This window comes from Drosophila willistoni (genome assembly GCF_018902025.1).
Source record: "Drosophila willistoni isolate 14030-0811.24 chromosome XR unlocalized genomic scaffold, UCI_dwil_1.1 Seg144, whole genome shotgun sequence".
Taxonomy (NCBI): domain Eukaryota; kingdom Metazoa; phylum Arthropoda; class Insecta; order Diptera; family Drosophilidae; genus Drosophila; species Drosophila willistoni.
The window spans coordinates 4,026,931-4,054,653 of record NW_025814057.1 but is presented as its reverse complement, the minus strand read 5'-3'; the positions used below and the strand labels follow the sequence as shown (position 1 = coordinate 4,054,653).

At 38.4% G+C, this 27,723-nt stretch overlaps 1 protein-coding gene across 4 annotated transcripts in view; it reads left to right on the top strand.

The window, feature by feature from the left end:
* Positions 1-747: 747 nt before the first annotated feature.
* The window catches only part of LOC6639594 (teneurin-m), a 149,971-nt gene continuing 122,995 nt past the window's right edge, over positions 748-27,723 (top strand). For 3 of the 4 annotated variants that reach the window (XM_002062233.4, XM_047012193.1, XM_023181560.2), the window contains exon 1: positions 751-1,389. In XM_002062233.4, the coding sequence (XP_002062269.2) occupies positions 1,041-1,389 (349 nt within the window). In that variant the 5' untranslated portion in view covers positions 751-1,040. Of the gene's footprint in view, positions 1,390-27,723 lie in introns of all 4 variants that reach the window. The other variant, XM_023181561.2, reaches the window with a different exon arrangement.

Below are 27,723 nucleotides of genomic sequence, written 5' to 3'. Positions count from 1 at the left end.
TTTGTTCAGACGCGATGAAATTCGCTTAGAGTCGAACAAAAGAGTCGAACTCGAACAAGTGAGTCGACAAAAGAGTCGAACTCGAACAAGTGACTCGAACTCGAACAAGTTTTGCACACGTTTGAACATGTTGTTTTTGGTTGTCGTAGCGAGCAGACGTGCGCTGGTTCTGTGTCGGTTGAATTTTTCGAATTCTGATAATTTCGACTAGCGGGTGGTCGTCAAAAAATTAATGTTGTTTTTGTTTTTAAGGAAAGCGGTTCTCTTCTCGTAACGGTATCCGTTTTTTTTTTTCTAACAAAAAGCGATTTCGTCTCAACAACAACAGCAACAACAAGCAAAGAATTGCGAGAACAAACAGGAAGAAACATATGCGAAAATAATAAAAAGAAACTGCGAAAATAAAATATTAAGATGAGATAAAAGTATATACCGCTATTCCGTGTGTGTCTGTGTACCGCGTTCCCGCGTCTGTCTCCTTCTTACGATTTGTGTGTTTTGTTTTTTTTTTCTTCCCCATCTGAAAGTGTCGCAAAAAATTGTTTTTAAACAAATTGTTGTTTTTTTTTTTTTAACAAATTACGAAATATGTCAAGTATGGCGACAAAGTCATAGAAAAATATTCAAATATTTCATAAAAATCCAAACCAAAGAAAGAAAGAAAGAAAGAGGAAAAATTGATGATGAAAATTTGTGTGTGAAATGATAAAAAATAAGAAAAGTGTTTTGTTTTTCCATTAAAACTAAAGAAAGAGTGAAGAAGAAAAAGAAGAAGGAGAAGGATTAATAAAAAGGGATTCTTTCTTGCTTTCCGGCATTTCCTTCCTATCGACTAGCACTACTTTCTCTTACTTTCCACTCCGTCTATATAAATATATATATTTCATCGTCCCGCTGTCTCGCCTGGTCGAGGCCCACAAAAAGCCGCCAAAATTAAGTTCTCAAAGCAAAATCCGCATCACGCATACCGTCACACGGACAACATCTACGACGGTGGCACCGACACCGACGACGACGAATGTCCATTGGAGTCGACCACAATGAATCCCTATGAGTACGAGTCCACATTGGATTGTCGGGACGCGGGCGGTGGTCCCGGCCACATCCCGGGCACATTACCCATGACGGGCCGTCAACTGAGTGGCGGCGGAGGTCCTTCAGGTGCCTCCACCTTGCACTTGCATAGCAGCAGTCAACAAACGTTGCAGCATCAAAACCAACAGAATTTGCAAGCCGCCGCAGCGGCAGCGGCGGCAGCAGCTCAGGCTCAGTCATCGCACTATGATTATGAGTATCAACATTTGCCACATCGTCCACCGGATACAACAACAACAACAGCAGCAGCAGCATCAGCAGCAGCAACAACACAACGCACACACGGCAGACAAGGTGAGTGTAATAAGTGTGTGACTGAGTGAGCGATAGGTGATTCGACCTGTGACCCCTGCCCTGTCCTGACCCGTGTACCTGCAATCAGGCAAAAACGTAACTCTACGTACTTCAGATTTTCATTTTTCCTCCCAAAGACAACTATGAGAAAACAGATTAACCTTAATTAGATGGGAAATTTTTGCTTAAATTAATAAACCTGAAAAGTTAATTAACAAAAGATTTTTATTCATCGTCAACTATGGAAAATATTTTCGAGGGGCCAAAATATTTGTCCAAAAAGGAAGAAAACAAAATAAACTCTTGAAATGTCGAAAATTTCTAAAAATTCTCATGATGATAGATATTTAATTTGATTTTTAGGAAATTGTGCAAAAAATTATGCAGTTGAATTAAAAAAAAAAAAAACTAAAAAGAAAATAGAAAATGGAATAGAGAAACGAAATAAACAAATGGGAAAAATCATTTTCAATTATATTGAATGACAAAATTTATTATTAGCAAAGTGAAACAAAAAAGAAATAAGAAAAAAAATTAAACAAATTATACTAAAAATTAAATTCGAATGCTGGAAAAATGAAAATGCAAATTAGGAATATTTGAGCAATCTACAATAGAGAAAGAGAGAGGGATAGAGAGTGAGATAGAATAAGACCTGTCAAAGTATCTCAGAATAGAATAGGAAAAAAAAACTTCGAGCCGAGTCGAGAGTTTTAGGAGCTGGATTTATGTGACAAACAGCGGCTTAAATTTAATTTTGGCCCTGACGCGATATAAGAAGAAGAAAAGAGATATAAAGGAGAGAAAGGGCACACACACACACACACACACAGAGAGAGAGAAAGAAGGAAAGAGGGAAAACTAACTCTGATATGCAGGCAAAAAGCAAATAAAAACCCAAAAAAATAAATAAAAAAAGACAGAAGAGGACAAGGACAGAAACTGAAAAAGAAGAAGAACATGGCAATTGTAACCGAACTCCACTCCACACACACACACACACACACACACAGAGCCAAAAAACTCGAATGTTGAAGAGTTTTCTTTCTTTGCTTTGCTTTTCCTATCCCCCCCCCCTCCTTCTCCTTCCCACTTCTCATCTTGTTCTGTTTTGTTTGTCGCCGCCAGCCGCAGGCATCGGATTCAGGATTCGGGATTCCCTTAATTTGGTATCCTTTTTTTTGTTTTTTTCGTTTTCTATTGTTAGACTTTCTCTCCGTCTCCGTCTCCCTGTTCTCTCCCTCTCTGTCTGCTTATCGCGATTTTTATTTATATTAATAAGACAAATAATTGCAAAAAATAAATGCACTCGGTCGGAAAAATCATCATTGAGAGCAAAGAGGGGAAAAACGGGTACAGATGGAAGTAAAATTATTAACCCTCTGTATCTCTCTCTCTCTCTCTCTATCTCTATCTCCCTCTGGTGAAAATTCAGTTTTCTAATCCTTGAGTCTTTGCTTAATTTTGTTTAATTTATGCAAAATGTTAACTGCCTTTGCGATAAGCAAAACGCTAATTTGTTCAAAGTTTGTCGCAACTTGTGGAAAATGAATGCAAACCGAACCGAACCGAACTGAACTGAACTGAATGAGTGAATGGAATGAATGAATATTCCATTTGCCGGCTCACTGGGCTATGAAAGTTCACCGTGCCCCTCCACCCGGCCAAAAGAGATTAGAATAGGGCTTAAAGTGTTCTTGCTGCTGCTGAGCTGATTATTATATTGAATTTTAATCGAAACAGATTTTGGGTATTAGTTGTGTTGGGTTTAATGAATATACAATTACTTTCGGTAATACTCGCCATTTGCTAATCAGGCCAACAGTCCCTCTCTCCTCCCCCGCTAGAACTTGTTTCCGAAAATATTTGATGGGGCAAATGAATCCACTTGACACTAAAAGAAAATGCCAAAGGAAAATGAGAATAGTAATGAAATGGAAATAAAATTGAATTAGTTGAAAATATAAAAAGAGGAAACAAACTAAAATAAATCAATGAATAAGTTGCTAACAAAAAGAGAAATATGTTCTTTAATATTAAATAAATAAAAGCGTTAGAAATTCCAACTAAAGTAGACTAAAAGTTCATTTCTTTTAAACAAAAACCAAAAACTTTTAGGTATTAGTAATGATAAAAAAATTTTGTTTCTGTTTTAGAGAATAGTTTTTCACTCTAACTTAAAAGTTTCCAAATTAAAAAGAAAATGATAATAATGAAACGAAAAATGAGATATGAAAATAAAAGATAAAGATGCATGATAAAAATGTAAAAAGTTTATAAATTCTTTAGTTCCATACGAAATATATCGTAAAATGATTAAAAGTTTCGAAATGAAGAAGAAAATTAAAATATTAAACCAAAAGACTAGAACAAACATAATATAATTAAGCTAAGAAACTAATTTTGTTTTAAAATATGAAAATGGTATTTAAATATTTTCAAAAAACATTTAATTGTTTAATGTAATTAAGAAGCATAAACACAATTTCCTTTCTTTTGAGTTAGATAAATAATATTTAAAATGGAAAACATTTGTTCCAGAATTTTTGGACTGTTGAATTTAGGGTCTCTAAGGTGGTCCCAATTTCTTCTAAAGGAAACTAAATTTTGCATGGAAATTGTATTTGGGGTCGTCTCGGTGACCTCTGCTCACTAACTAACTTAATTGTGATTCCATTAATTTGCATGCTAATTTCTTAAAATCGAATTGTTGTTGTTGTTGCCTTTTTCAATTGTTGTTAAGCATCAATTGGTTGGGCAGAATGTTGTTTCCCTTGTCCCTTGTAGACACTAACCTTACCAATTTCCAGACCTATCCTACTTTTGCCACATTCCCTGCCTCTCCCTCCCCTCCCCCAATACAGGCGCCCATAAAGGCACACACACACACACACACATGAAAACCACAAATAGAACATGCTTCAATTTTTATTATTTCCGACTTTGCTTCTTGGCATTTGAACTTTTTGGCCACGCTAACAGAGACTGTGAGACAGAGAGAGAAAGAGATAGGGAGAGGGTGAGGTAGGAGAAAGAGAGGGACTCAGACACATACATAAAAGGGAATTTACATAACTTTATTTCTGGCATTTCCTCTTTGTGCTGCTCGTTGTCGTCTTTTCTTCAGCTTCTCCGTCGTCTTTTCTTTCTTCTTCTCTGTCTCGTTCTCTCGTATGTGTGTGTGGTGTTATAAAAACAATTGCTTGAACAATTGAAAGCTTTGAAATTCTAACAAAAGAACAACAAAAAAAAAAACTGAAAAAAGTAATACATAAAAAACACAAACAGAGAGAAAGAGAGAAAAATTGAGAAAGGGAGTGTGTGTGTGTGTGTGCCGTATACCTGAGCAAAACGAAAAGAGGGGGTAAAAAATTGTAAATTTACAACAACAAATAAATTTGGTAACTGCAAAACAATAAATTCCTAAGACCCCCCTTCCCCACACAAAAAAAAAACCAACCGAAACCGAAATTCAAAAACCCCCAAAACAAAAAAAATAGAAATAAAATTCAATAAAGTGGAAGGCTCGTAAATTTTCAACACTTCAACAGTCAGCAAGAAGAAAAAGAAGCAGAACAGAAGGAGTGGCATTGGCATTAAACCGCCTCCCTGCCCGCCCTCCTTCACCCCCCACCCCTTTAGTGTCATAAAAATGGCAACAACAAACAGGGAATAAAATGGCAAAAAATTCTCTTGACTTACTTTCTTTTCTTTTCTTTTTACCCCACACTCGTTGATGTGTGAAAATGTTGCACTTCCCCCCCCCCCCATTCCTTACCCTCCTTCAAAGCGCACACATTTCTATATTTCTATATATCTTATGTGTCTATATAGAATATTTCAGTTGGCCAATTAGCCAAATTAGCTTCCTTTTTTTCTTGGTTTGGTTGTTAGGTGAGGGGAAGCGAGGGTGATTTGGGGAGGGGAGTGGCCAGCCACTTTGCATTATTAAACAGATGGCCTTGCCAAAAGTCAATCACTAGAAACACGCAACTAATTTCGAAAAGTGAAAGACACCTCCCCTCCCCTCACGCCTCCAGTCCTCTCCCCTCACCCATACAAGGTCGACCTCGGCAATCGGTCCTCCTCCAATCAAGAATCAATTCGATTTTCTCACACTGATTTTTTCCTTTATTTTTATTTTGCTCTCCTTTTTTTCTTTGTTTCTTTTTTCGAATTATTTGTTTATGCCGCCCGCTTGCCTGATTAGTTTATGGCCTCTACAAACCACCCACCCACCCACTCCCTCCTATTCCCTCCCCGTTCCACTAAATAGCTAATGAGGTTGCCTTCGATATCGTTTTTTGTTTATTTTTGTATATTTTTTTCCTCTTCTGCTTCTATGAAATTTTGCAAAAATCGAAAAGGAAATGAGAAATCGAGTCAGGCAATTGAATACCCTGTAAAATGGCCTCAAAAATTTGGCTTTACTTTCCAATTGAAACTAAATTCTTTTCTTTCTTAGTTTTGGACTTGATCATCGCTCGTTTTCGGCCGTCCCAATATGGCCACTTTCACAAATATTCACTACAGGGTATACGAAATCTCAATACTGTATGATTTTTATGCATTTAACACTTTTGCTGCCTGCCGCCTGCCGCTTGGTGGCTTTGTGTTTAGATTGGTGTGGTGTAATTATGTATATTGGCGGGTGCGGTCGTTACTTGGAGTGCTTCTTCCTCCCACTCCCCTCTCTGCCGTCTTGCTCTCACCCTCCTTCCTCTGTCTCAATGCTCGGCATGGGTATGATTCAATAATTTTGTGCTTGATGTAGTTTTTTTTTGGTTTTTGATTTTAGTTTTTCTTGTGTTTTGTTTCCCACTTGTTCGTTCTATAGATTTGAACATTTTTTTTGTACGTTTTCCTGGCTATTTTTGTCAGAATTGTATGTTTATATAGCAGGGGGCAATATTATATATGTTTTCCTTTTTGCGTCATAGTCAAAGTGTTGTTTTGTTTTTTTGGTTTCACATGATAAATAAATTGATTGTAATTTCAAGAATTCCTCTAAAAGTCCTTTAGGATGCGACCTTTCCTTCGTTATCCTTATCCACTTTAGTCTGGCGAACTGTTAAGGCTCTTAATCTTCTCATAGGCTAATCCCAAGGAGAAAGAGATGGAGGTAAACCAGGACTCTTAATGACATTCAGCGCGCTTGGCAAAGCCGCAGCTGTCATATTTAGAGTATCCACCTTGTTACCAAATACTTTTCGCAATCAAATTTTAGATTTTCCTTCCAGGACGTGCAAACAACATTTGTAAAATGTCCTCTACTTGGGGATTTCTCTCTCTCTCTCTCTCTGTAGAACTGTCACTGTCAGGGCGACTAGACTAGGCAAAATTCCAACTTATTACTTCCTGACAGCTGTCAAAAAATATATGCAAACACCCGAAAACAAAGGCAAGAACAACCCAAAAGCAAAAAAAAAAAAAAACTATGCGTCGAAATGTGCGCAGAATTATGTAAATCAAAGCGATTTGTACCAAAAAAAAATAAAAGGAGTTTCGTAGTAGGGAAAAAGAGGTATAAAGGAATTGACAGCGCTATTGAATGGCAACGGGAAATTCGAAATGTCAAAAGCAGCATCAGAATCGAAGAGAGAGAGAGACAGAAGGAGACAATGCCAACGAGGGAACGCGTGTTAGGGAGGGGAGTTAGGTTCGACTGAGATAGACTAAGGAATGCTGGGAAAATTACATGTAAACAGCAGGAGACCAACAACGCCTACCTTCATTCCCCCTTTATACATACAATTTGTATGTGTGTGTGTGTGTTTTTTTTCTTCATCTTTTTGGCAAAGGATTTCGAGAGAGAGGGACAGGACAACCACTCGAGGGATAAGAATGAGAACCGCAAATGAGCAACACATGAAAAGGAGAGATAAATTAGCACCGAAAATTTGTTAGGTTAGGTGACCCCGACGTGCAAACGCGAAAATGACCTGCTAGAATAGAGAGAAGAACCAGGTACAAACCTCTACGTGCCTGAAACTCTGCCTCTGGCGTCGTCGTCGACATTTTCGAGGGATTAGTGCCTCTCTCCCTCTCTTTCTCATTCTGTCTCCCTCTTGCAATGCCTCAGCGCACAAAAGGATGGTAGGGTAAAAAAAAAAAGAAAAGACATTCGTATTATAATTTGATTTCTGTAAAAGGCAAAGCCGCTTAGGGATTCGATTTCATCACAACAACAACAACAACAAAACAATAAAGAACGACGCCAAAAATTCTGTATTTAATTTTGAATTGAATTTCTGCCCTCTCTCTCCCTTCTCCCCCCAATCTCATATGAGATCCAACGAGACTTACCATATACAATGTTGTATAGAATGTCTTTTATGTCCCCCTCCCCCCCACTCATATGTTGTCGTCCTTTGCCTTTTGGTTGTTGGCTCTTGGACTTGGATGATTGTTTAACTGTAATTGCAGCAATTGCGCTGCTGCTCTGCCGTAGGACGCTCACAGGACGCAAAAATATTCACGCAAAAGTCATAAAAACAATGCGAATGTGTTTTCGCCCTCCCCCCACTCGGTTTTTTTTATTGTTAAGCATTAAATTTATTATTTTTTATAGAATGTTTCACAACTGAATGCAAATTTGTAACGATGAAACGCCGAGGAGTGGCTCCTCCTCCTCCTTCTCACCATTGTTTCAATCATCCAAGTTGCGTTTTGTGTTTTTGTTTTCTTTTACGAGCTTCAAGTGTTCTTTTTTCTTCCATATTTTTTCTTTTAATTGCATTAAGCGCGCGAGTCAAGGCGAGAAGCGGGAGGAACCCAAAAGTCCGAGTCATAAAAAGGATTTTTCCAGAAGTTGTAAAAAAAGCGAAGAAGACGAGAAATATAAACTAAAACGTAATGACAAATTTTTCGAAAGATTGTTTTATGGGGTTTATGTTGAAGTCTGGTTGAGAGAGCGAGAAAGAGAGAGAGAGTGAGACAGAGAAAGAGAGGAGGCTGTGCCTGTGGCTGTCTCTGGTTTGGGTTGTACGTGTTTGGGATTTTATATGGTCTACTGCATGCGATGCAATGTTTCGTTTCTCGGGTTTTGTTGTGCGTGTGTGTGTGTGTGTGTGGGAGAGAGATGAATGCATTTTCCATATAAAAATATGATGACGACAAAAACAAGCAATTTACACTTTACTCTATAGACGATTTGTTTTACCAGTTACGCTTAGTTGAAACAGAGTTTTTGCTTGCTTGCTTCTCCCACGATCCATACACACATGCACAAACACACACACATACACATACAAATGGCTTTTTAATAGTTGCTTCTTCCCTTGAGAAGAAAAAGCCTTTAAATCTCCCATTTTGCCCTCATTCCCTCTCTTGCTCTTCATTACTTCATTCCGCTTATCCTTATCTTTATATAGCGATCACTCCCTATATCCACAATAGACATTTATTCTATCAATATGTAGAAACAAAAGCCACTTCCTGGCTCAACACACACACACAGAAACTAACAAACTATTATTATGCCTTTTCATCTGTCGTTCAAGTGGCCATATAAAGCATCTTCTTCACATTCTTTCTTACCCTACCTACTACTGCCTATCTACCCATCATCCTCTTTTATAATTTTCGCATGTAACTCAACATGAAAACTACTTTAAGTGTCGTCTCCGACGTCGGCGTCGACGTCTTCTCGTTGTTATGGCCATAAAAGAGCGGCGGCAATGTAAAAAGGAAGAGCCCAAAAACTAAACATAACCCACAGCGGTTAGGGAAATATATCCTCTCAACTCACACACACACACAGACAAAGGGAGAGAAGGGAGAGAGACAGAGACAGAGAATTTTCCATTTTCCTTGCCTATTTCGCTTCCTATTTGTTTTGGTCTCCAATGTATCTTAAATTTTATTTTATTGTTTCTTCTTTCTTTTCCACTTCGTCCACTCGTTCGTTTCGTTTCGTTTCGTTTCGTTTTGTTTGTTACCCTGGAACATAAAAATGAAAATGATTTTCACTGATTTTCCTTGTGACTTCTTTCGAGTCGTCGTCGTCGTCTTCTTCTCCTCATTTTTGATAAGCCTCATGTTGTTGTTGTTGTTTTTGCTATTTTTATCGCCTTTTGCTTTTGGCTTCTGCAATGAAATGTCCCTAAAAATGTTCCTTTTTGTTTTTTTTTTTTTTTGGTGGTGTCCTGGCAAAAATTTTATTACTGTTTTTGTTGGCCGCTTTTTCTTGTGTGAGTGTTGTTGTTATTTTTTTAGTGGACCGCCAACTGTTGTCGTCGTTTTCATTTCTTGTTCCCTCTCTATCTCTATCTTCTTTTTGCTTATCGCTTTTTGTTGCCTAATTTCTGTGTGTAATAATGTAAGCCACTTTAAGGTGCCAGATTTGATGCCGACTTTATTACACTGCGGAGAGATGATGCAAAGAGATGGGCTATGGGGGGATAGGGAAAGGAAACAGGACCGACATTAAGTGTAGGCTGAGGCATTTATATCGGTCAAAAGTTCTATAGCCATTTCTCTGTTGGTTGCTGTTGCCATTGAGCATTTCCGTCGTTCTGCTGATAAATGAAATGAAATCTTTCAGAACACTTCAACGAGGCCCCGCCGTGCCCTGCTCTGCTCTGCCCTGCTCTGGTTCTGCACTCTGAGGCCCATTCAAGTGGCATACATTAAGCTTTAAGTATTTATAGAGACTGATATGTATTTTATTAGCGATAGCCACAAGCAGCTGCCACACACCGCACCATTAACGGATGCATGCCACATGATGATGATACATACAAACACATACAAAGAGTAGAAGGGAGGAGCCTCTCACAAGTGCATAGAACTATGAAAATTTCATCTAATTGAAATTTGTATTCCTATATCGAACTCTCTCCTCTTATCAGTATGCTGCTCAATATGCTCTTTATCAATAGAAAAGTTAATAAACTTAAAACCCGGAAATACAAATGTTTAAAAGATTTTCAATTCGAACCCCGCGAAAATATTTAGTAGAACCGAAAGAAGGTGATAACGATTCCTTGTTGGTTATGTATCTTCTCCAGGATATTCGTCACTTCTATTCATTCTGAATTGAACAATAAACTTTTGCAAGACATGATCTCACCAATTTGGCAACTTAACAAAAACCTATTGACAAAAATAATAATATTTAAATATTATGTAAGATAGTATAGATTTGCTTCTTCTTGGAAATGCTTCATGGCGAGGACAATGGAGGGTTAGTGTCCTCTATTTGGGACATTTTGTGATCGATCCATGTATATATCTTTAGAACTTTAGAAGGCATTTCTGTTTTACGGCCCAAAATCAGCTTCTTCTCTCTGATGTTGGATACTTTTTTCCATACTTTTATAGAGACATGGCCGAAATGAATTTTTTTGTTATAAACGCTAATGGAAGTTTTATGATAGTTACACATTATGACAACAAAGACGAGAAATCAGCCCCAGCGATGACAATTTTTATGCAACCAGCAACACAGAGAGAGAGAGAGAGAGAGAGCGAGAGAGGGAGACGCAGAGGGAGATGGGCAAAAATTAAAGAAAGAGAAGAAAGTGTATCAATTTTGGTAATGCATTAGGCAGCGGAGGCGCCTCTATATGCCATGCCGCCTGCTGATGCCTGCACAAGAGTGTTAAAAAAAAAAACAAAAACCAAAAACGACCGCACATTTTTAGCACATTTTCAGGATATCAACTTACAGCCGACTAAAACGGGAGCGGGGGGACAACGAGGACAACGGACAGCAGGCACAGGACTATGATGCGTCAGGTTACAGGGTTCTTTATACATATATTTTTGGTAATATTTTTTGTGTGTGTGTTGGTTGGTTTTTTTTGGGTATTTTCATGCATATCGTATGACCTGCTCCTGGACCTGGCTCTGAGCCCACCCTCGATGAGCAAGCGACGACACAAAAGCCTAATGAAAGGCCGTTAGTGTCCTGTGAAAAGAAAAACCGAAAGAACGAAAGAAAGAACAACAAAAACAAATGCGGGTGCAAACAGTCGAGAGTCGTAAAAATAATAATAGAGTAAAGAGGGCGAGAGAGTGCGAGTGCGAGAGAGAGAGTCAAAAACCTGTTTTCTTCTCTATCTCCATCTCTTTTCTCTAGTTCTCTAGCTGTAGGTTTTCTTTTCTCCCCGGGCTATCAAAGTGTAAATGTTGTCTAATGTTTTTATTTGATTAGCGTTTGCTACGTGCCGCATTTTGAACGCATTTTCCTAGGAATTTTTCGTATTTTCTTCTTATTCCATCCATCCAACCAACCATCCATCCTCCTTGACCATGGAGAGCGATAGAGAGAATGAGAGATGATTTCTTTCTTTCGTTTCCTTCTTCTTTATTATTATTTTGTTTTGTTTTTTTTTTTTTGGCTGCTGTTAAGATTAATTGTGTAAGCGTAAATTTTTTAATTTCGTGGAAATAATGTTTTGAGAGCGCATTTTGGTATTTCTCTCTTTTAGACTTTGAGGGTAATTTGTGTGTGATTTGCTTGCCGGCATTAGGCATTAGATGGCATTAGACAGAGAGAGAGAGAGAGAGAGAGAGGGAGAGGGGTGGGTGGAAGGAGGATGTTGAATGTGAGGGGATTCTGTTTGAGCTTTTTTTATTTCTCGTTTTTGTAAATGTTTACTAATCAATTTTGTTTTAATTCTTTCATTGCAGGTATGTAAATTCTAAATGAACAAATAGAAAACTTTCTAAAAAGAAACCAAAGAGGTTAAAAGACAAAAAAAGTCTGTAAGTAATGTAATTATCTCTAATTAAACTGTAAGTTTTAACACTTAACAATTAATAACAAAAGATTCTTCATCAACTAAAGAAGAGAATCTCGTTGATGAAGATGAAGGAACATGACACACACACATACACACGCACACCCACACAAAGTCAGTGGTTCCTTTTCTAACAAGAAAACTTATTATATTTTCACTTATTGATGCCAAATAGAAAAGAAATGGAAAATATGAAATGAAAACAATCAAACTGACAACTGTCAGGAAAAATATTGAAAAATGTAGACAACATTTGCCAGCGCCCAATCCCCCTGACACACACCGCCCTCTTCCACTCTCTTACTGTCTTTCTGGCTTTTTGGCGAACAAAGAAAAGTTTTCAGTTCAACTTGAACTAGATATAGAAAGAAAAGCAGAAAAAGAGTTGAAATCAAAATCATTGTGTAGGCAAAAAGTGAGAAAGATTGTATTTTAGAAACATATAGAAGAAGTTTTATTTGCTTACGCTTTATTATGTGTGTGTGTGTGGGAGGGAGAGAAAAAAACTTTCTTCCATTTCATTCCACATCTTCAAGGTTCGTCTCCTCTATATAGGCATCTTTTGTCTGGGTTTTCATTGTATGTGGAGCATACAAAACATCAAATGGATGCACCTGCAATAAGCCAGAAAGTAGGCATATAGAGTGTGAGGGAGAGAGAGAAAGAAAGGACTTTTGGCGCCCCTCCCCCCCGCAATTAAAGATGCAGAAGGAACACACAAACCGAGATACAGATTCACACCATGTTTTTTTTTTGGTTTTCTTTCTTTTCTCTGCTTCTTCTTGCTACTTGCCATGTAAATGCGGGCCAGGTGCAAAATTTTCACTTTCAATTTGAGGCAATACACAGACACACACGCCTACTCCTCCCTCCCTCCCCCCTTTTCATCCTCATGGACCACTTCCACTTCCAGCTTGAACTTTTGTGGAGTGAGAATGATCTCTGCTTTTGGCAGATTTTCACTTCTTTCTTGCTTTAAGTCGAGGAGGTGAAAAATGAAATGAAAGGATTTCCATCTAATAGTGGGATTTGTTGCTTTTTGTTCGTTCAACTTGTTTTAATTTGAGTAACGTTTTGAAAATCAGCTTACTAAGAATTTAAACTTCTTAAGGCGTTGAGTTTTTCTTTCATTTCTTGTCCATTTTTTTTTGTTTTTACGTTCCACTTTTAATAAATTCAACAAAACTCAGAAACATCTTCTTCAGCAAAAGAAAAAAAACGGAAGAAAGCAAAAAAAATGTAATAAAATATTAATGAAATTCCAAACACCTCTCGTGTGTAGACAACGACGACGACGACGACGGAGACGGCGGCGACGCATCTAGAGGACTAAAACCTTCGACTTCTCCTGCCGCTTGGTGGTGTCCTCAACACTGGCACCTGGAGAGCAATTTTTTGTTTGCTAACAAAGCACGCACTGTATGAAGTAGTAGATGAGATGATGAGGAGGAGGGTGGTGGTGGAAAGGGACTGCTAGAAGCACACACACACACAGTTGGAGGCCACTTCCGTTACGTGGCTGGGTCGGAGAATTGGCGCTTGCCTGCTGCTTGGTGTGAGAAGAAGGTTGTGAGAGGCGCCTTTTGGTCATACGTTCGCACCTCAAAGCGTTGACGAGAAAAGAGTCCTCAGCGTTGGAGCTGGTTGGGGAAAGGAAAAGGTAGAATTGGGTGGACAAATGAAGAGGGAGAGAGAGAGAGAGAGAGAGACAGATGGCGAGTTAGGTCTCAACAGGAGTCCCGCTCAATGGAGATAAAGAGATGATTGTTGATGATGAGAAATGAGTTCGAATTCCAATTACAAACCAAATCACATTCTCAACCCCATATGTAGTTGGTAATTTGAAATATGCTTTTATTTGAAAACGAGATCGATCCTTTATGCAAACACACGAAAGAATGCCTTTGTGTGTGTGTGTGTGTGTATGCAAAAAGCCAATAAGCAATTTTAATAGAAAACAATTCAACTTGCGGTTGAGGAAAATGCTAAAAGAAAAAAAAAACCAACCAAAAGAAAGCAAATAGGAAACTTACTAGTACTAAAATAACAACAACAACAACAACACTATTACAATTGAAACAAAGTTCCCTATGCCAAATTGAATTTGCCCGAAACTATAGAGAAAAGTCGAGCAGGCAACAGTAGCAAAAAACAAAAAAAAAAAAACAGAAACCAAGTAGAAGATGAAATTGATTTTTAAAAAGAAGCCAAGAAAATAGGAGAAAAAATTGTTACTTCCTTTCAGCAGACTGGGGACTGGGGATAGAGAGAGAGTCCTTCTAGACCCCCAATCCAATACCCAATTCAAGTCCCTTCCCCCTTCTCTCTCTCTCCCCATTCTCCCAGTAGCGGCACGAAAAACAAATTAAAGTAAATTCCCCAATTTCATTTTGCGGAACCAAGAGAGAGAGAGAGAGACAAAGCGAAACAAAAGCAAACTGTAGAAAAAAAATTGTAAAAATCCAATTGCATTTCTTGAGGTTAAAGCAAATGTTGTGAACAGAAGAAACAGCCAAATTAAATGTCCTTAAACAGGACTTTATCAACAAAGAACGAAGCATTGCCGATTTCTATTATTTTAACCACAAAATAGTTAAACACTAACGCCATCTATGGCCCAATAGACAATGCTTTCTGGGAAACATTTTATTCCTAAACCGATTTACCCATTCTATATACTTATATATATATAGTAGTTTAGCCATCTGTTACAATTTTTCTGCCCTTTGGCTGACTGCAGAAAGAAACTACAACTAACTTTCGACTTTTACTTACTGAAGGCATCTTTAATAAAGTGTGAAAATGTTGAAGAAAAGAAGCTTAGTTTTTCTTTTCCTTTTTTTTTCTAGTTGTTGTTATTCTTGGGGTTTTTTTTGCGCCCTCGAAAATCGATACATGCTTTTCATAAATTTTTCAACGTTGGAAAATGTTATTTATATTTCATGGCAGCACAAAAACACACACACACACACACACCTATAGATGTAGATGTAGATATGTATATGTATATAAAAAGAAAAACTTTGGCGCAGCACGAACGACTACAAATCGTGCGTACCAAGCCAAAGCAAAAGAAGGCATAAAAATCGAGCAAAACTTTTACACTTGGCCATGGCAAAAGCAACGAAGTCATCGTCGCTTTACGGCATCGTTTATTACGTGTGAAAAGAGATGACTATGGCCCCCTCCCCGCCCAGACTGAGGAGGGTTGAGAGAGGAGGACAACAGTCGGCCAACGTCCTGCGACATTTCTACAACGTGCGGCCATAAAGTTGAGGCAGGACACGTGCAAAATGAGCCCAAGTTGTGCCCAAATACGATTTCCGTCTCTCTCACTCACACTTGTTTCTCCCTCTCAGTCTAGAAAACACATTTAGTTCTTTTATTTTTTATGCCTTTCCACTTGAGTTAAGCAAACAAACAAAAATGTTTTTTCATTGCTTTCTTGTTTTCGAGTTAACAGTTGAAAGGATTTTTAATTTCAAAACGTCAGAGATCGACAGGAGGAGGAGTAGGAGTAGGAGGAGACGCTAAAATTGATTAACTGTAGACTATGTCAACCTAATTCTTCTCTCCTATTTTTGGCCAACACATTCATCGCATAATAATAAAATTAATATTATGTGCGCAGACTCGAAACATATTTCAAAATGCCTGTGACAAGAAATTCTATCAAATTTCTTCTTCTAAAAGAAAACTAATATAGAATTTTCCCCCCCTCACTCACCACTCACTTCAGGCACCGCCACCAGCTCAGTTTTTCTCATGGGACAGGTGTTTCCACATGTTTCCTCACATTTCCCACCTTCTCACAGTCAGTCAGCATAGCATATCGCTTTCACAACAATCTCGATGGCAAAATCTGTCAATAAATTTTTTTACAGTCAAAATAAATAAATATTTTTATTTTCATTTTCCTTCACCCAAAGACATAAAATGCAAAAGCCAAATACATAACATGGAATACAAAACAAGACGCCAGACACAGAGACCCAAAGGGAGCTAGAAAGAGAACTGTAGAAGAAGCTGCTACAACTCGTCATAATTTGCATGTGAGAGAGATGCAGACACCTTAAAAAACAAAGAACAAGTAGAAGAAACAAAGAGCAAACCACTCAAAGTGAGAGGAGATCGACTTTAGAATACCCTGTAGAAGATAAAAAAAGAGTCACGGGTTTAAAAGACTTTTAAGGCAAAACATTTGGCATTCTTTATACTGAAAAATATATCTTCTGTCTCTCTCTCTCTCTCTCTCTCGCTCTCTCTCTCGCTTGTAATATTGAATATACCCTGCTATTATATAATTGCTGAGCATCTCATAGATAGAATGAGAAAAATATGGAAAAGAAGGCAAATAAAATGGCAAACAAAATTTGACAATATCTTTGTTGTCGTTATCGTTGTCTCATTTCATATTTTATTTATTTATGTGGCGCTGATTTTCACACACACACACACCACCATGCACACCCACCGCACACACACACACACACCACTTGGCAAACATTTCTGCGTTGCTTTGTCTATGTTAATTTTTATTTATCAAGAGAAATTTTCATAATTTTCTTTGACAATGAAAAGCATTTGTTTATTAACACCTCGTTTGAGTGTGTTGGGTGTGTGCTGGGTGGTTTAAGACGGTTGCTTTTGCTTAACCACTGAAATTGACACCGACAACCTAAACCTAAACCGAAACCGAAACCCGAACTCAAACCGAAACCAAAATCAATCAACTATATCAACTACATGTATATAGCATAGAAAACCGCAAATTTCAATTAGCATTAGAGCATTGCGAGAATTTGCCTCTCGTGTTAAGGGGGGGCAAGCTGGAGAGGGGAGCAATGGTTTTTTTTTTTTTTCATTTTTCGTTTCTCACTCTTTTTTGACATATTAATTGATGTGTCAATATTTGCATAAATCAATAGATTGACGAACGGACAAACGGACGAATGAGTGACCACAGAGTGACCTGCTGCTTCTGGCCCTACCTAAATGCACTCCTCCTGCTTCCCCTCCTCCTCCTCCCACACATTTCTACCTCAAATGTCTGCCTCTGTCATTCACTGCCACGACAATTGCCATTTTTAACAGCATTTTGCGCTTTCGTTCAATTAACACTATAAAACCAAGAGGAAAATGAAAGAAAGAAAGAGAACAAATTCGAGGGAAGTCCGAGTCCGGCCAGACGACCAGTCGAATCGACGCTAATTATAGACCTCACACATTGGGCAAACAGTAAGCGAAAGAAATAGATACACACGGGGGTGGTGAGGGGGATAGGAGGAGGATGGCTAGAGAACTTGACGTTTCGTTTCATTTGTTTGGCTTAAACTGTATAATTAAATTGAAAGTTGTTTAACAAATTTGTACAACAATAAATTTATTAGCATTTCGAGACTCGGTAGAGCAACAACAACAACAACAATCAGCCAAGCATCAAAAAAGTTGCATGTCAAAGTTAATTGTTGACTTAGGTTAGTTTAACTTACTTGCAGGTGGTAAACTGTCAACTCTTCTATTTAACGCTACACGGGACTTCTTTTTTTTTTTTGGCTGCACGTGTCACATGGGGTGTGTTCCAGTCATGTCCTGTCCCTGGGGTCCTTTCGTTTTGGTTAGGGTGGGCGGGTGGAGGGTGCTTATGATTTATATGAAAATGGTCAATGTCTCTCTCTCTATGTGAGTGTGTGTGTGTGTGTGGGTCGCGTGGCAAATATATAAACGAGTTCTTTAAATACAAATTATTATTAGTGAATTGTTGTAGAAGGAAAGGGTTGAACAGGTGCAAAATGAAATTCTAATTAGCCATATAGAATAAAACTTGGCCAACAGAGTTGTGTAGATAATTAGTTTTGCTCTTAAAAGTTCGAGTCAAGTCACATGCACAAAGTTTTGTCACCTTTTCCTTGGAAATTTTCAGACCTGCATGGCATTTCGAAAAGAGAAAAACAATTTTCAGTCTTTAAACCAAAAAAACAATAAAAAAAACGAAATAAAATTTTCCTTATAAATCATTTGAAACCAAAACAACAGCTAAAAAACTTTGGCACGTAGACAAAAAAAAAACAAAAAAACAAAAAGGGAAAAACAACGAAGAATGTTTCGGAAAAAAGGGTCTCTTAGACCGAGTAAAGAAATATGTGTACCAAATTCGTTCGTTTATGCAAACACGTCAAACAGGTTGACTTGAAATTGTAACGCATTGGGGGCTGGGGGCTGGGGGCTGGGGGCTGGGGGCGGGGCAGACTTTGTGAGACGACGACGACGGACTAATTGACTTGTTGGAAAAAACGAGGAGCCAACAAAAAACTCTGTGTCTGGCATGCAAGTGGATGAGGCCACCTACCACCAACCCACCTGTGTGTGTGTGTATTCCACCTGCACCTAAGAATATTTGAATGTATATGTTAATTTGGAAATGAGAATTATTTATAGAAATGTAAAGAATTGCCAAAGTGAGAAAATTCACCTTGAAATGAGGGGAAAAAAATGGAACAAGAAAAGAAATTTTTGAAGGAAATGAATTTTTGTGTTGTACTTACTTTAATCAACATAATGATGAAGATGTTTTTTGATGATGAAGTTTTCGCCTTGGCTTCGTGACAAAATGACATTTTGCTGTATGCCACCCCAGACAAGGAACCACCCACTTTATACACACACACCACGAAACACACATACAGAGAACCAGACCATGCCCTTAAGGCAATGGAAGAAGAGGGACTGGTTGGTTGGTTGGACGACAGTTGACTTCAGGTAATGAAGCAACTGACGAAAGCTCACAGAGAGAAAGAGAGAGAGAGAGAGAGCGCCCAGCCCAAGAAGCAGTAGAAGACATGGAGAATTTGGTAGTGTGGAGGCAAAGAAGTAGAAGAAGAAGAAGCAGCATAGGTTGTTATTTTAAAATTTAAATTTCTGTATAAATATCTGTAGATGTGTGTTCCCTCGAATTGTGCATAAGCATGCCCCAGAGTCGTTCTCGACATGGTCGTACGTCGTCGTCTCCTTCAACAACATTTGTTGGTGGGTCGGTCGGTCGGTTGGTCGGTCGTCATCGTCATCGTCATCGTCATCTTCTCCTTCGTCATTAAAAGCCAAATGGCGGGTGAAAGAAAAACTCACTTAAAATTTCAGCGCACGTGAAGAGTAGCCCGAAAGGAAGAGATGATGATGACGAAGAAGGTAGTAGTAGGTTAGGTCCAGGATAGGGAGAGGAGGGCGGGGCGGCACATACACACGCGTTCTTATTTTTCTTTGCTTTTAGGGGGGACTAACGGTAAATAGGGAGTTGTACGCGGAGCTCTTTCTGGTGTTTGGAAATTAAATTTAAATATGGGAACCATACATAAATAATTTTGTTGTTTTCTCTCCTTCTCCCTCTCTCTCTCATTCTTTTATTCCCCACATTTTGTGCTTTTTTATCGTTTGTCGTTTGCCTTTTTCGTTTCGCTTAGAAGATCAAATTTAGAGCTTGGCATCCACAAGAAATTTTCAAATTTTGCACGGACTTTAATGTTCCCTGTAGTACATGAAGTGGAAGAATATGGCCGATCAACCCAAGATCGAATCAATCCAATCCCAATATTTGCAGGGTATAGGCAAAACTTTTGGAGTACTTTTCCCCTTCTTGGGTCCAGTCAGTCATCAAGTGACATTCAATCAAAGAGGAGGTTTCTGCTCTCTCTGTCTCTGTGTGTCGGCAATTGCATAAAATGCTTAGTGCTTATATATATACAATAGGCAAAGCTTTCCTATTTCTATATGTGCAAAAATTCTGGCAAATATTTAAGAATTACACAAATTTAATAGACAAATTTTTGGTAAGTTGTTGAAGTTTCCCCTCACTCTCATTCTGATGACCTACTCCGTTTGGTTTTCTGTTGTGTTGTACTCAAGGATTAGTGTGTGCCCCAATTAAGGACTCGCAGCTTATTTAGGGTTGCCAATATTATTTAATTTCCACCCAAGAAAAAAACCAAAAACCGAACCGAAAACGAAACGAAGGAAAATAATAAAGAAAATGAATAAGAGGAGGCAAAAGCAATGATGGACCCCGGCAAACATTTGTCCCCGACAAAATATATAAATATTGACATTGCCTTGTAATAACGCAGCATTAACAGCAGCAGCGGAGGCAGCAGCAGCACCAATAACGGTTGTTGATTGCCGGTCACAAGTACCGTTAACCAAAATGGCGGACGGAAATGAAAAAGCAAAGAGGCCCGCAGCTTAATAATGTAAATTTTCGCTCTAAGCTATTTCCAAAGACTAATGGTGCGTTTAGAGTCAGGCAAAAGGACTCACCGACCGACCGACCGACCCCCCGACCCCAAAGAAAGCAACCCTCCCCCAAAAAAAAAAGGCAAGAACACAAAAAATTGCACAAAACTTTCCCTCACACACACACACACACACGTACTCACATCCTTAGCCAAGGTAAGAAAAAAAAGAAAGGAAGAGAAATGAGGACGAGGGAAATCAGCACAAAGTAACCGCAAGTTTGCGTGTGACGTTCCATTCTGTTACCGTGTTCGCTCCGTTTGGGAAACATTATTAAGCGTCAAAGATTATGCAAAGAAAAACAAATGTTGCGTTATGAGAGCAAAGAGAAAAAAAATAACGAAAACCGAAAAGGAAACAATATATAGAAATATACGTATGTATGTAGATGAGTGAGGCGGGGGAGGGAGGTGGAAAGGCAAAGTGAAAGCAAAACCAATATGGCTGCCTTAAGAAAAAGATGTCGCGACATTGTTCATCGCCTGTCGCTGCTTCACCTCCTCCTCCAAGTCCTTTGTGTCCATTATATGCTTGTGTAAACAACTTGAACAGTTTGTATAGCATATTTTTGGGGGCATTCACAATGTGCTGCCAGAGCAATGGAAATCAGGAAAAACCAAAGAGAAAGAAAGAGATTCCTAGGCAACATGCGTGCAGAATTTTACTTCCGCAAACAGAAAGTTAAAACCGAAAACTGATTAATTGGTTACCAATTGAGGGCCCGGCCCTAATGAACCTTTAGAGTGGGCAGCATTAAGTCTCATCTAAAGATCGATGTCCCTTGCCTGGCCAAAAGTGTTTGCTTGTCTGATCCCTGGACTTTTGAATCGGATTTTTGGACTTTAACTAAGTTGTTTGCCACGGTGGAGCTTAATGCTCTTTGCTAGCTAATCGCTGATTTCAAGGAATTTCTGCACATATATCCTACATATATATGTATGTATGTATGTAGGTAGGGATATATCTCCTGCTGTTACTTTTCCTTTTTTATTAAAAATAAAAACAATAACGACAGTCACACGCCCTCTCACACCTAGAAGGATTTCTTTTTTGGTTAGACAAGGGGAAGACAGCCCTTTTTAGCCCTTAGCTTTCATCTTTATGTCAACGCATCGATTTTCTTCCTGCTGCCTGGCTGGCTGGATGCTTGCTTGCTTCTTCCCTCATCAGCATGCCACTTAAGTGGGCGAAACGACGGGACCACGACGGGGGCACAGGGCAACCCCGTGTCTCTGCTTATTTCCTACATCGTCCTGTTTCATTTTTTTTCCTCTTCTTCTGCTATGGCTAAAATTGTTTGTTTGGGGATTTGCATGTTTTTACACACGCATCTTCTCCTTTTATTCTACCACCTCTCTCTCTCTCTCTCTCTCTCGCCTCCTGTTCGTCTCTCTGGGAAGTTAACGCATATTTATTGTTCGGTTTCATTCCTTTCTCTCATTCACTCTCACACTCCTTTCACTCTCTGTTTTTTTTTTGCACCTTTTCGTCCTGCTGTTGCTGTTGCTGCTGCTGCTTGGCTTTTCTGCTTCAATGAAAATGTTAATAAACGTTTTGTGCTGTCTGTTTGTTTATTTGTTTGTTTGTTTGTTGTTGCAGTGGCAAGAAGCTGCACAAAAGCCTTTAGCGCCTAAAATTAGACTTTCATTTTCATGAATGAAGCGAAATAGCATCGTTTGAGTGTATGTGTGACTCTCTCTGCGTGTGTGTGTGTGTGTCTCCCTCAACAACTCAATCAGCTTGATTAACATTTTACTTTCAGTCCTGGCATTTGCTTTGCATTAGCCGACGTCTCAAGTGTTTGCTTTTGCCTTCTTATCCTGGGGAGCGAGAACGCAGCGAGAATGGCGATGAAGTGGCTTTCAAGTGAGAGAAAGAAAGCTAGGGACCAAGAGACGGCGAGAGTGAGAGAGAGAGAGTGAAATTCGTCTGAGCCTGATTTCACTTTGGCCACAATGGATTTATTGTTTGTTAAGCAGCGAGTGGTGTGGAAGGGGGTGGAGGCACCATAGAAAGAAGGGGTCCAGAGAGAGGGGCGGGAGAATTTTGCTAAAAGGCTGTCTTTAGCATGGATTTTATTTTGGTAGAGCTTAAACAATTTAAGCGAATACGTGACACACTCAAAAGGAAAGCAAAAATAGAATTTCCTGTGTGTGTGTGTGTGTGTGTGTGTGTGTGTGTGTGAGTATGGATATTGGATGCTAGTGGGCTGTAAAAGTCCAAAGGCCACCAAATTCAATACAAAGATCACTTCACACTAAAAAAACGTAAGGAAAAAAACAAAAACATTCGATCGATCGACAAAGAGAAGAAATCTGAGAAGTTTTTTGCTTGCTCTCAAGGACGGAGACAAGATTTTTGTCAGACGAAAACAAAACATTAGAATTATAACAATAATAATAACAAATAATCCGCTGAGAGAAACATTAGAGATATAGCAAGGTCACTCTAGGATAATGAATTGTCCAAAGATACTTTTGAAGTGTTCCCAATTTTTGATGATCTCTTATCAAGTAATATATATCCCTGTATATGCATTTAGAATCTATATCTATATCTATCTCTATCCAAATTCATATTACATTGTATTAACTTTTCTCTTTTATTTTCTTTTCTTTCTAGGTATGTGAATTATATAATCTGGTTAAATCGTAAGTCTAAATTATCGAAAAAGAAACTTTCACTTTTTCTTTTTGAACAAGAAAACAAAACTTTAATAATAATTGTTACAAACAGACAATAGAATGAGTCAAAGATAGAGGAGAGGAGCGGGGGTGAGTAAGCCTAAACAAGCTTCAGATTAGCCAAAATCACAAAAGATGCCTCGTTTGCTCTCTGTTTAATTGTAGAAAGTAAAAGGGATGAGGGGTACTGAGGGGGAAACTGACGAAACATTAAGCTTGGGGGACCAATTGCTCAGAAAAAGAAACAAAACTCCACAACAAAAGACAAACAATTAGCAATTCTTTTTTTCTTTCTTCTTTTCTTGTGAACAAAATATGATTTAGTATTTCTCTGGCATTTTGAACTCGTTTTTTTGGTTTTTAGCAATTTTTTGTTGTTGTTGTTTTTGTTCGTTTATTTTTCGGGGTCATCAACAAGCTCAAACTCTTTGCACAATAGACAATTTTGTCTTATTATTAAACCATCAGCTAGATGGAGTAGAGCATAAGCCACATAAGATATTCGGTGAGAGAGAGAGAGAGAGAGGAAGGGGGTAGCAGGAGTTATGGAGGGGCACCAGGGAGTTAGGGTGAAGGAGACAGACCACAGACTAATTAATCATTTTGGCGGAATGTGGGATGGTTTTATTTCAGTTTATTTTTTCGTATCTCTTTTTTTTCGGGGGGGTTAGTTGGAGCAACTTCTCCTTGGCGGTCTCTGGCCTTTTAAATGGAAATTAAATTGCTATGGCAACTGAGAGAGATGCCATAAGACAGAGAAAAAATTAGAGATAGAGAGAGAGAGAGAGGGAGAGGGAGAGGGAGAGAAAAGGCGGGTGGTGGAGTGGAGATTCGCTTAATACCCTCATTCAAAGTCGGAAAAAGATGGGTGATAGTTGCTTCTTCAGAGTTCTCTGCTCTCGTCGCAAATTTATGCCCACTTGAGTCATTAATTCTCATAAATGTGAGGCTAGACTTGGGGCTGCTGCTGCTGCTGCTGCTGCTGCTCATCCTAATCGAATTCAATGAAAATGAGCAAAACGCATAGATAACTTGATTAACGTATAAATAGAGATAGATGAGTAAAGAAACCGAGAATGGGAGACAAAAGGGCGTTGTGTGTATCATTGTGAAAGGATAGTCAGAGAGAAAGCCAACCAATGGTTAGTTTTTCGCGATGAAAACTTTAAGACGAACGTAAATCTCTCTTACAACTAGTCTAAGGATCTACAAAAAAAGAAAAGACTTAATAGCAAAATTGAAATTCCAATTTTGCATTTTATTGATGTCAAAAGATTTGCATCAATTTGAGTTTGATTGGATTTCTTAATGAAACACATTTGGCATATAATAGAAATTCCATGTGAATAGAAAGAACTCTTTCTCAACTCACTCAAGCAGTTAAGATGTTCATCATGTAATTTCAATTCCAACACGAGATAAATCAAATGTTGGCCGTCTTTATAGTCCAGTTGGCATAAGTTTTGGACGTATCATATATGCATAGTTGGATGATTCTCTCTCACATATCGTGATATACCATCTTTCACACGGTTTGTGACTATTCGAACAAAAAACACAAACACACTGACCACATTAAAAAATTTCTATCGTTCGGTTCTTTCTTATTATGTTTTTTTTTGCCATGCAAATCAGATCCCTTGGCACTGATAAAACGAAATGTGACAACTTCATTTCCTACCCATTTGATGTCCGTACGCTACTCACATTTCATGGCCAATCATTTGAATGGATGTCATGTGTGTGTGTGTGTGTATAGGTTTAGCCTTAACAACCATCGAAAAATCATGTCAAATACCTGCCACATATTTTTTTCTCTAGTTCTTTTTTCACACCGTATTTCTTGTTGTTGCCTGTTTTGGCCTTTCACTCAAATGTCCAAGAAAGAGAGAAAAAGAGAGACAAAAATTGACAACTTTATTGCCACTAAATATGGTTAATGACACCAAAAGACAAAAAAAAAAAGACAAAACAAAGACAAAACTGAAATTCTTGTCAACATATATTGAAAACCATTAACAAAATATAATGTCAAATGTCTCTTAATTGTTTCCAAGTGGTTTGGCTCAAAGCCTCCATACCACTCGCACAACTCGCCACTCCACCAGTCCACCAGTTCACCATTCCACACTCAAGAGACCCCCAAAAGACATCTGCGTGGGCTGTGTTGAACAAACGCCTCTGCTGATTTATTTAAATTATAAACAAAAAGGCCAGGCCAATGGGGTGGAGATGGAGGGGGAGCGGAGGAGGAGGAGGAGGAGGATTGCCTTTGCCGTTTGAAATGCGCCGCCATCAAATTATTGCTCTTGGCATGGACAGTTTCCACATGTGTGCCCCACTACCTCCTACCCCCCTGTCCCACCTTGCTGATTAATATCTCACAAATTTTGGCCTCTTTGATGAATTATTTCTTCTTCTCGCTCGCCGATTTGTTCCACCATGGATAAAAACAGAAGAAACCAAAAAAAACAAAACACAGTGTATATAAATAAATAAAAATTTAGCACATTTTCATAGATGTTTCTTCTCTCCTCCCTCTATCTCTCTCTCTCTCTCTCTGTTGCGGTTCTTGGTGTTGATTTTTGTGTTTTTTTTCAGTGGGGTTTTTAATGTTTATGGCTTGTTTAATTCTGTATTTTTGCCTTTTGGCTTGGTTTGGTTTTGATTTTTCATTTTTTGTTTTTCGTTTTGGTTTATGGCACTTTATGTGAGCGCGCAAGATTGTGTGTTTATTTTGAAGTAAAGCTGATTGATTGAGTTATTTGCAGGGGGCACTTTACTCTACTCCAACTCTAAGAAGGTTTTCTCTTCTCATTTTAAGAATTTTGTAGAGACAAACCGAGAGAGAGAGAGAGAGAGAGATGAATACAAAATGATTGCTTCTCATGTTGATCATTTTTTGTGTTTTTGTATTTTATATTTTTCATTCCAAGAAAATGCGAACACTTGTTTTAATTTATGCACACTCTCACACACACACACACTCACATAAAATGATGATGGTTCACCACGGATGATGATAATGATGATCATGACGATAATGATGGGGGTAATGATACTCATTTGGCCACAAAGTCAAAGAACTTTGGTTTTTTTTCCTTTTTTTTTTGTTTTTATAACGGTCGCAAAAAGGTAGAGCAAATGTTAACTAAATAAAATTAAAGATTGAGGATCTTTTATGTGGGTAATGAATATGACATGACACAGTCTCTTCTTTATGTTTGAGAGATTTTCTAGTAAATGAAATCATTTTGGCAAAAGTCATACAAATGGAGTTTGGTCTTGGCCATTTTCAATGCCAAGCTCAATTAAAAGGCCTTGGCCTGGCCATGTTTTTCGAGTTTTCCTTGTTTTCCTCGTTTTTGAGAAAAAGAGAAAATCTAGCCATCTATTCCTCCAACATCTAAAGTCAAGACAATCAGCTTCTGATCTCTGCTCATCTTCCTCTACTTCTTCGCTTTCGTCTTCGTCTTCTCCCTGCACTTTAGATGCATCTTTTCGTTTTCTTGTTTTTCTTCACTCTTTCTCTCTTTTGAAGCTGCTGTTAGTGTTGTTGTTGTTGTTCCTGTTCGATCTTCAATGCCTGGCGGATCGTTCGATTTTGTGGCGTAGCTATTAAATTGTAAATTGGTTGAGCAGAGCTGCAGCAGCAGCAGCAGCAAAAGCATCAGCAGCGTTGCCACAAACGTGTCTGAATGCCACATCGTGAGTTGTGGGTAATTTGTGCTATGGCCAAACCGATGACTTCGATCCCAGACTATGTATAGGTAGGTAGGCTGGCTGGATGGCTGGGCCTTGTCGTCCTCCTGCTTCTCCACCTTTCATTCCATTGAGGCTAATCAATTTTTCCTTTTCATTGTTGCTCATTTCGTTCCGTTCCGTTTCGTTTTTGTTTTTTCTTCTCTGTTTCTGGTCATTGCGGTTTATCAACGCTTTATTACACTGACGTTTTGTCAATTTGATTGCTTTTGATTTGACTCTTTTCTTTGTTGGTATTATTGTAGGTACTTCTTTCAACTTGTTTATTGTCTGTCCATAGTGAGGAGACAAACAGAGAAACAGAGAGAGAGAGAGAGAGAGAGACCTTGAAATGTCTCTGTTGTTTAATGGTTTTAACTGCTGCTGCCTTTCGATGTTGTTTTAATTGCTTTCCATGTAACCACATCGCACAATTCATGGATTCACTTTTTGATTTTTTTGCCACACCTTAAATGGGCAACAAACACTTTCAATTTTTGTTTTTTTTGTTTTTTGTTTGGTTTGATTCGTTTTCTTTTTCATTTGCTCTCCTCGATCATTTCAATTTAGTTGGACTTGATTTTTATGCAATCCAAAAGCCAATGGCTTTGTTTTTAATCAAATAATTTTTTCATTTTTCTTGCTGCAGGTTATTGAACAACATTTTGTTTATGTAGCATTCGGTTTTTTGTGGGTGTTGGCTGGCAAAGATTGTAAATTGGAAAATTGAATATTGGCTTAGTGGATTGTTTTTTGGTTGGTTTGTTTTTGTTTGTTGTGCCCCTCAAGTCAGAAAGTAGATTTGAATGACAAAATTTCCGCAATGTTCAAGTAATTGTGTGTGTGTGAAATAGAAACATGAAAAATGTTGAGATATT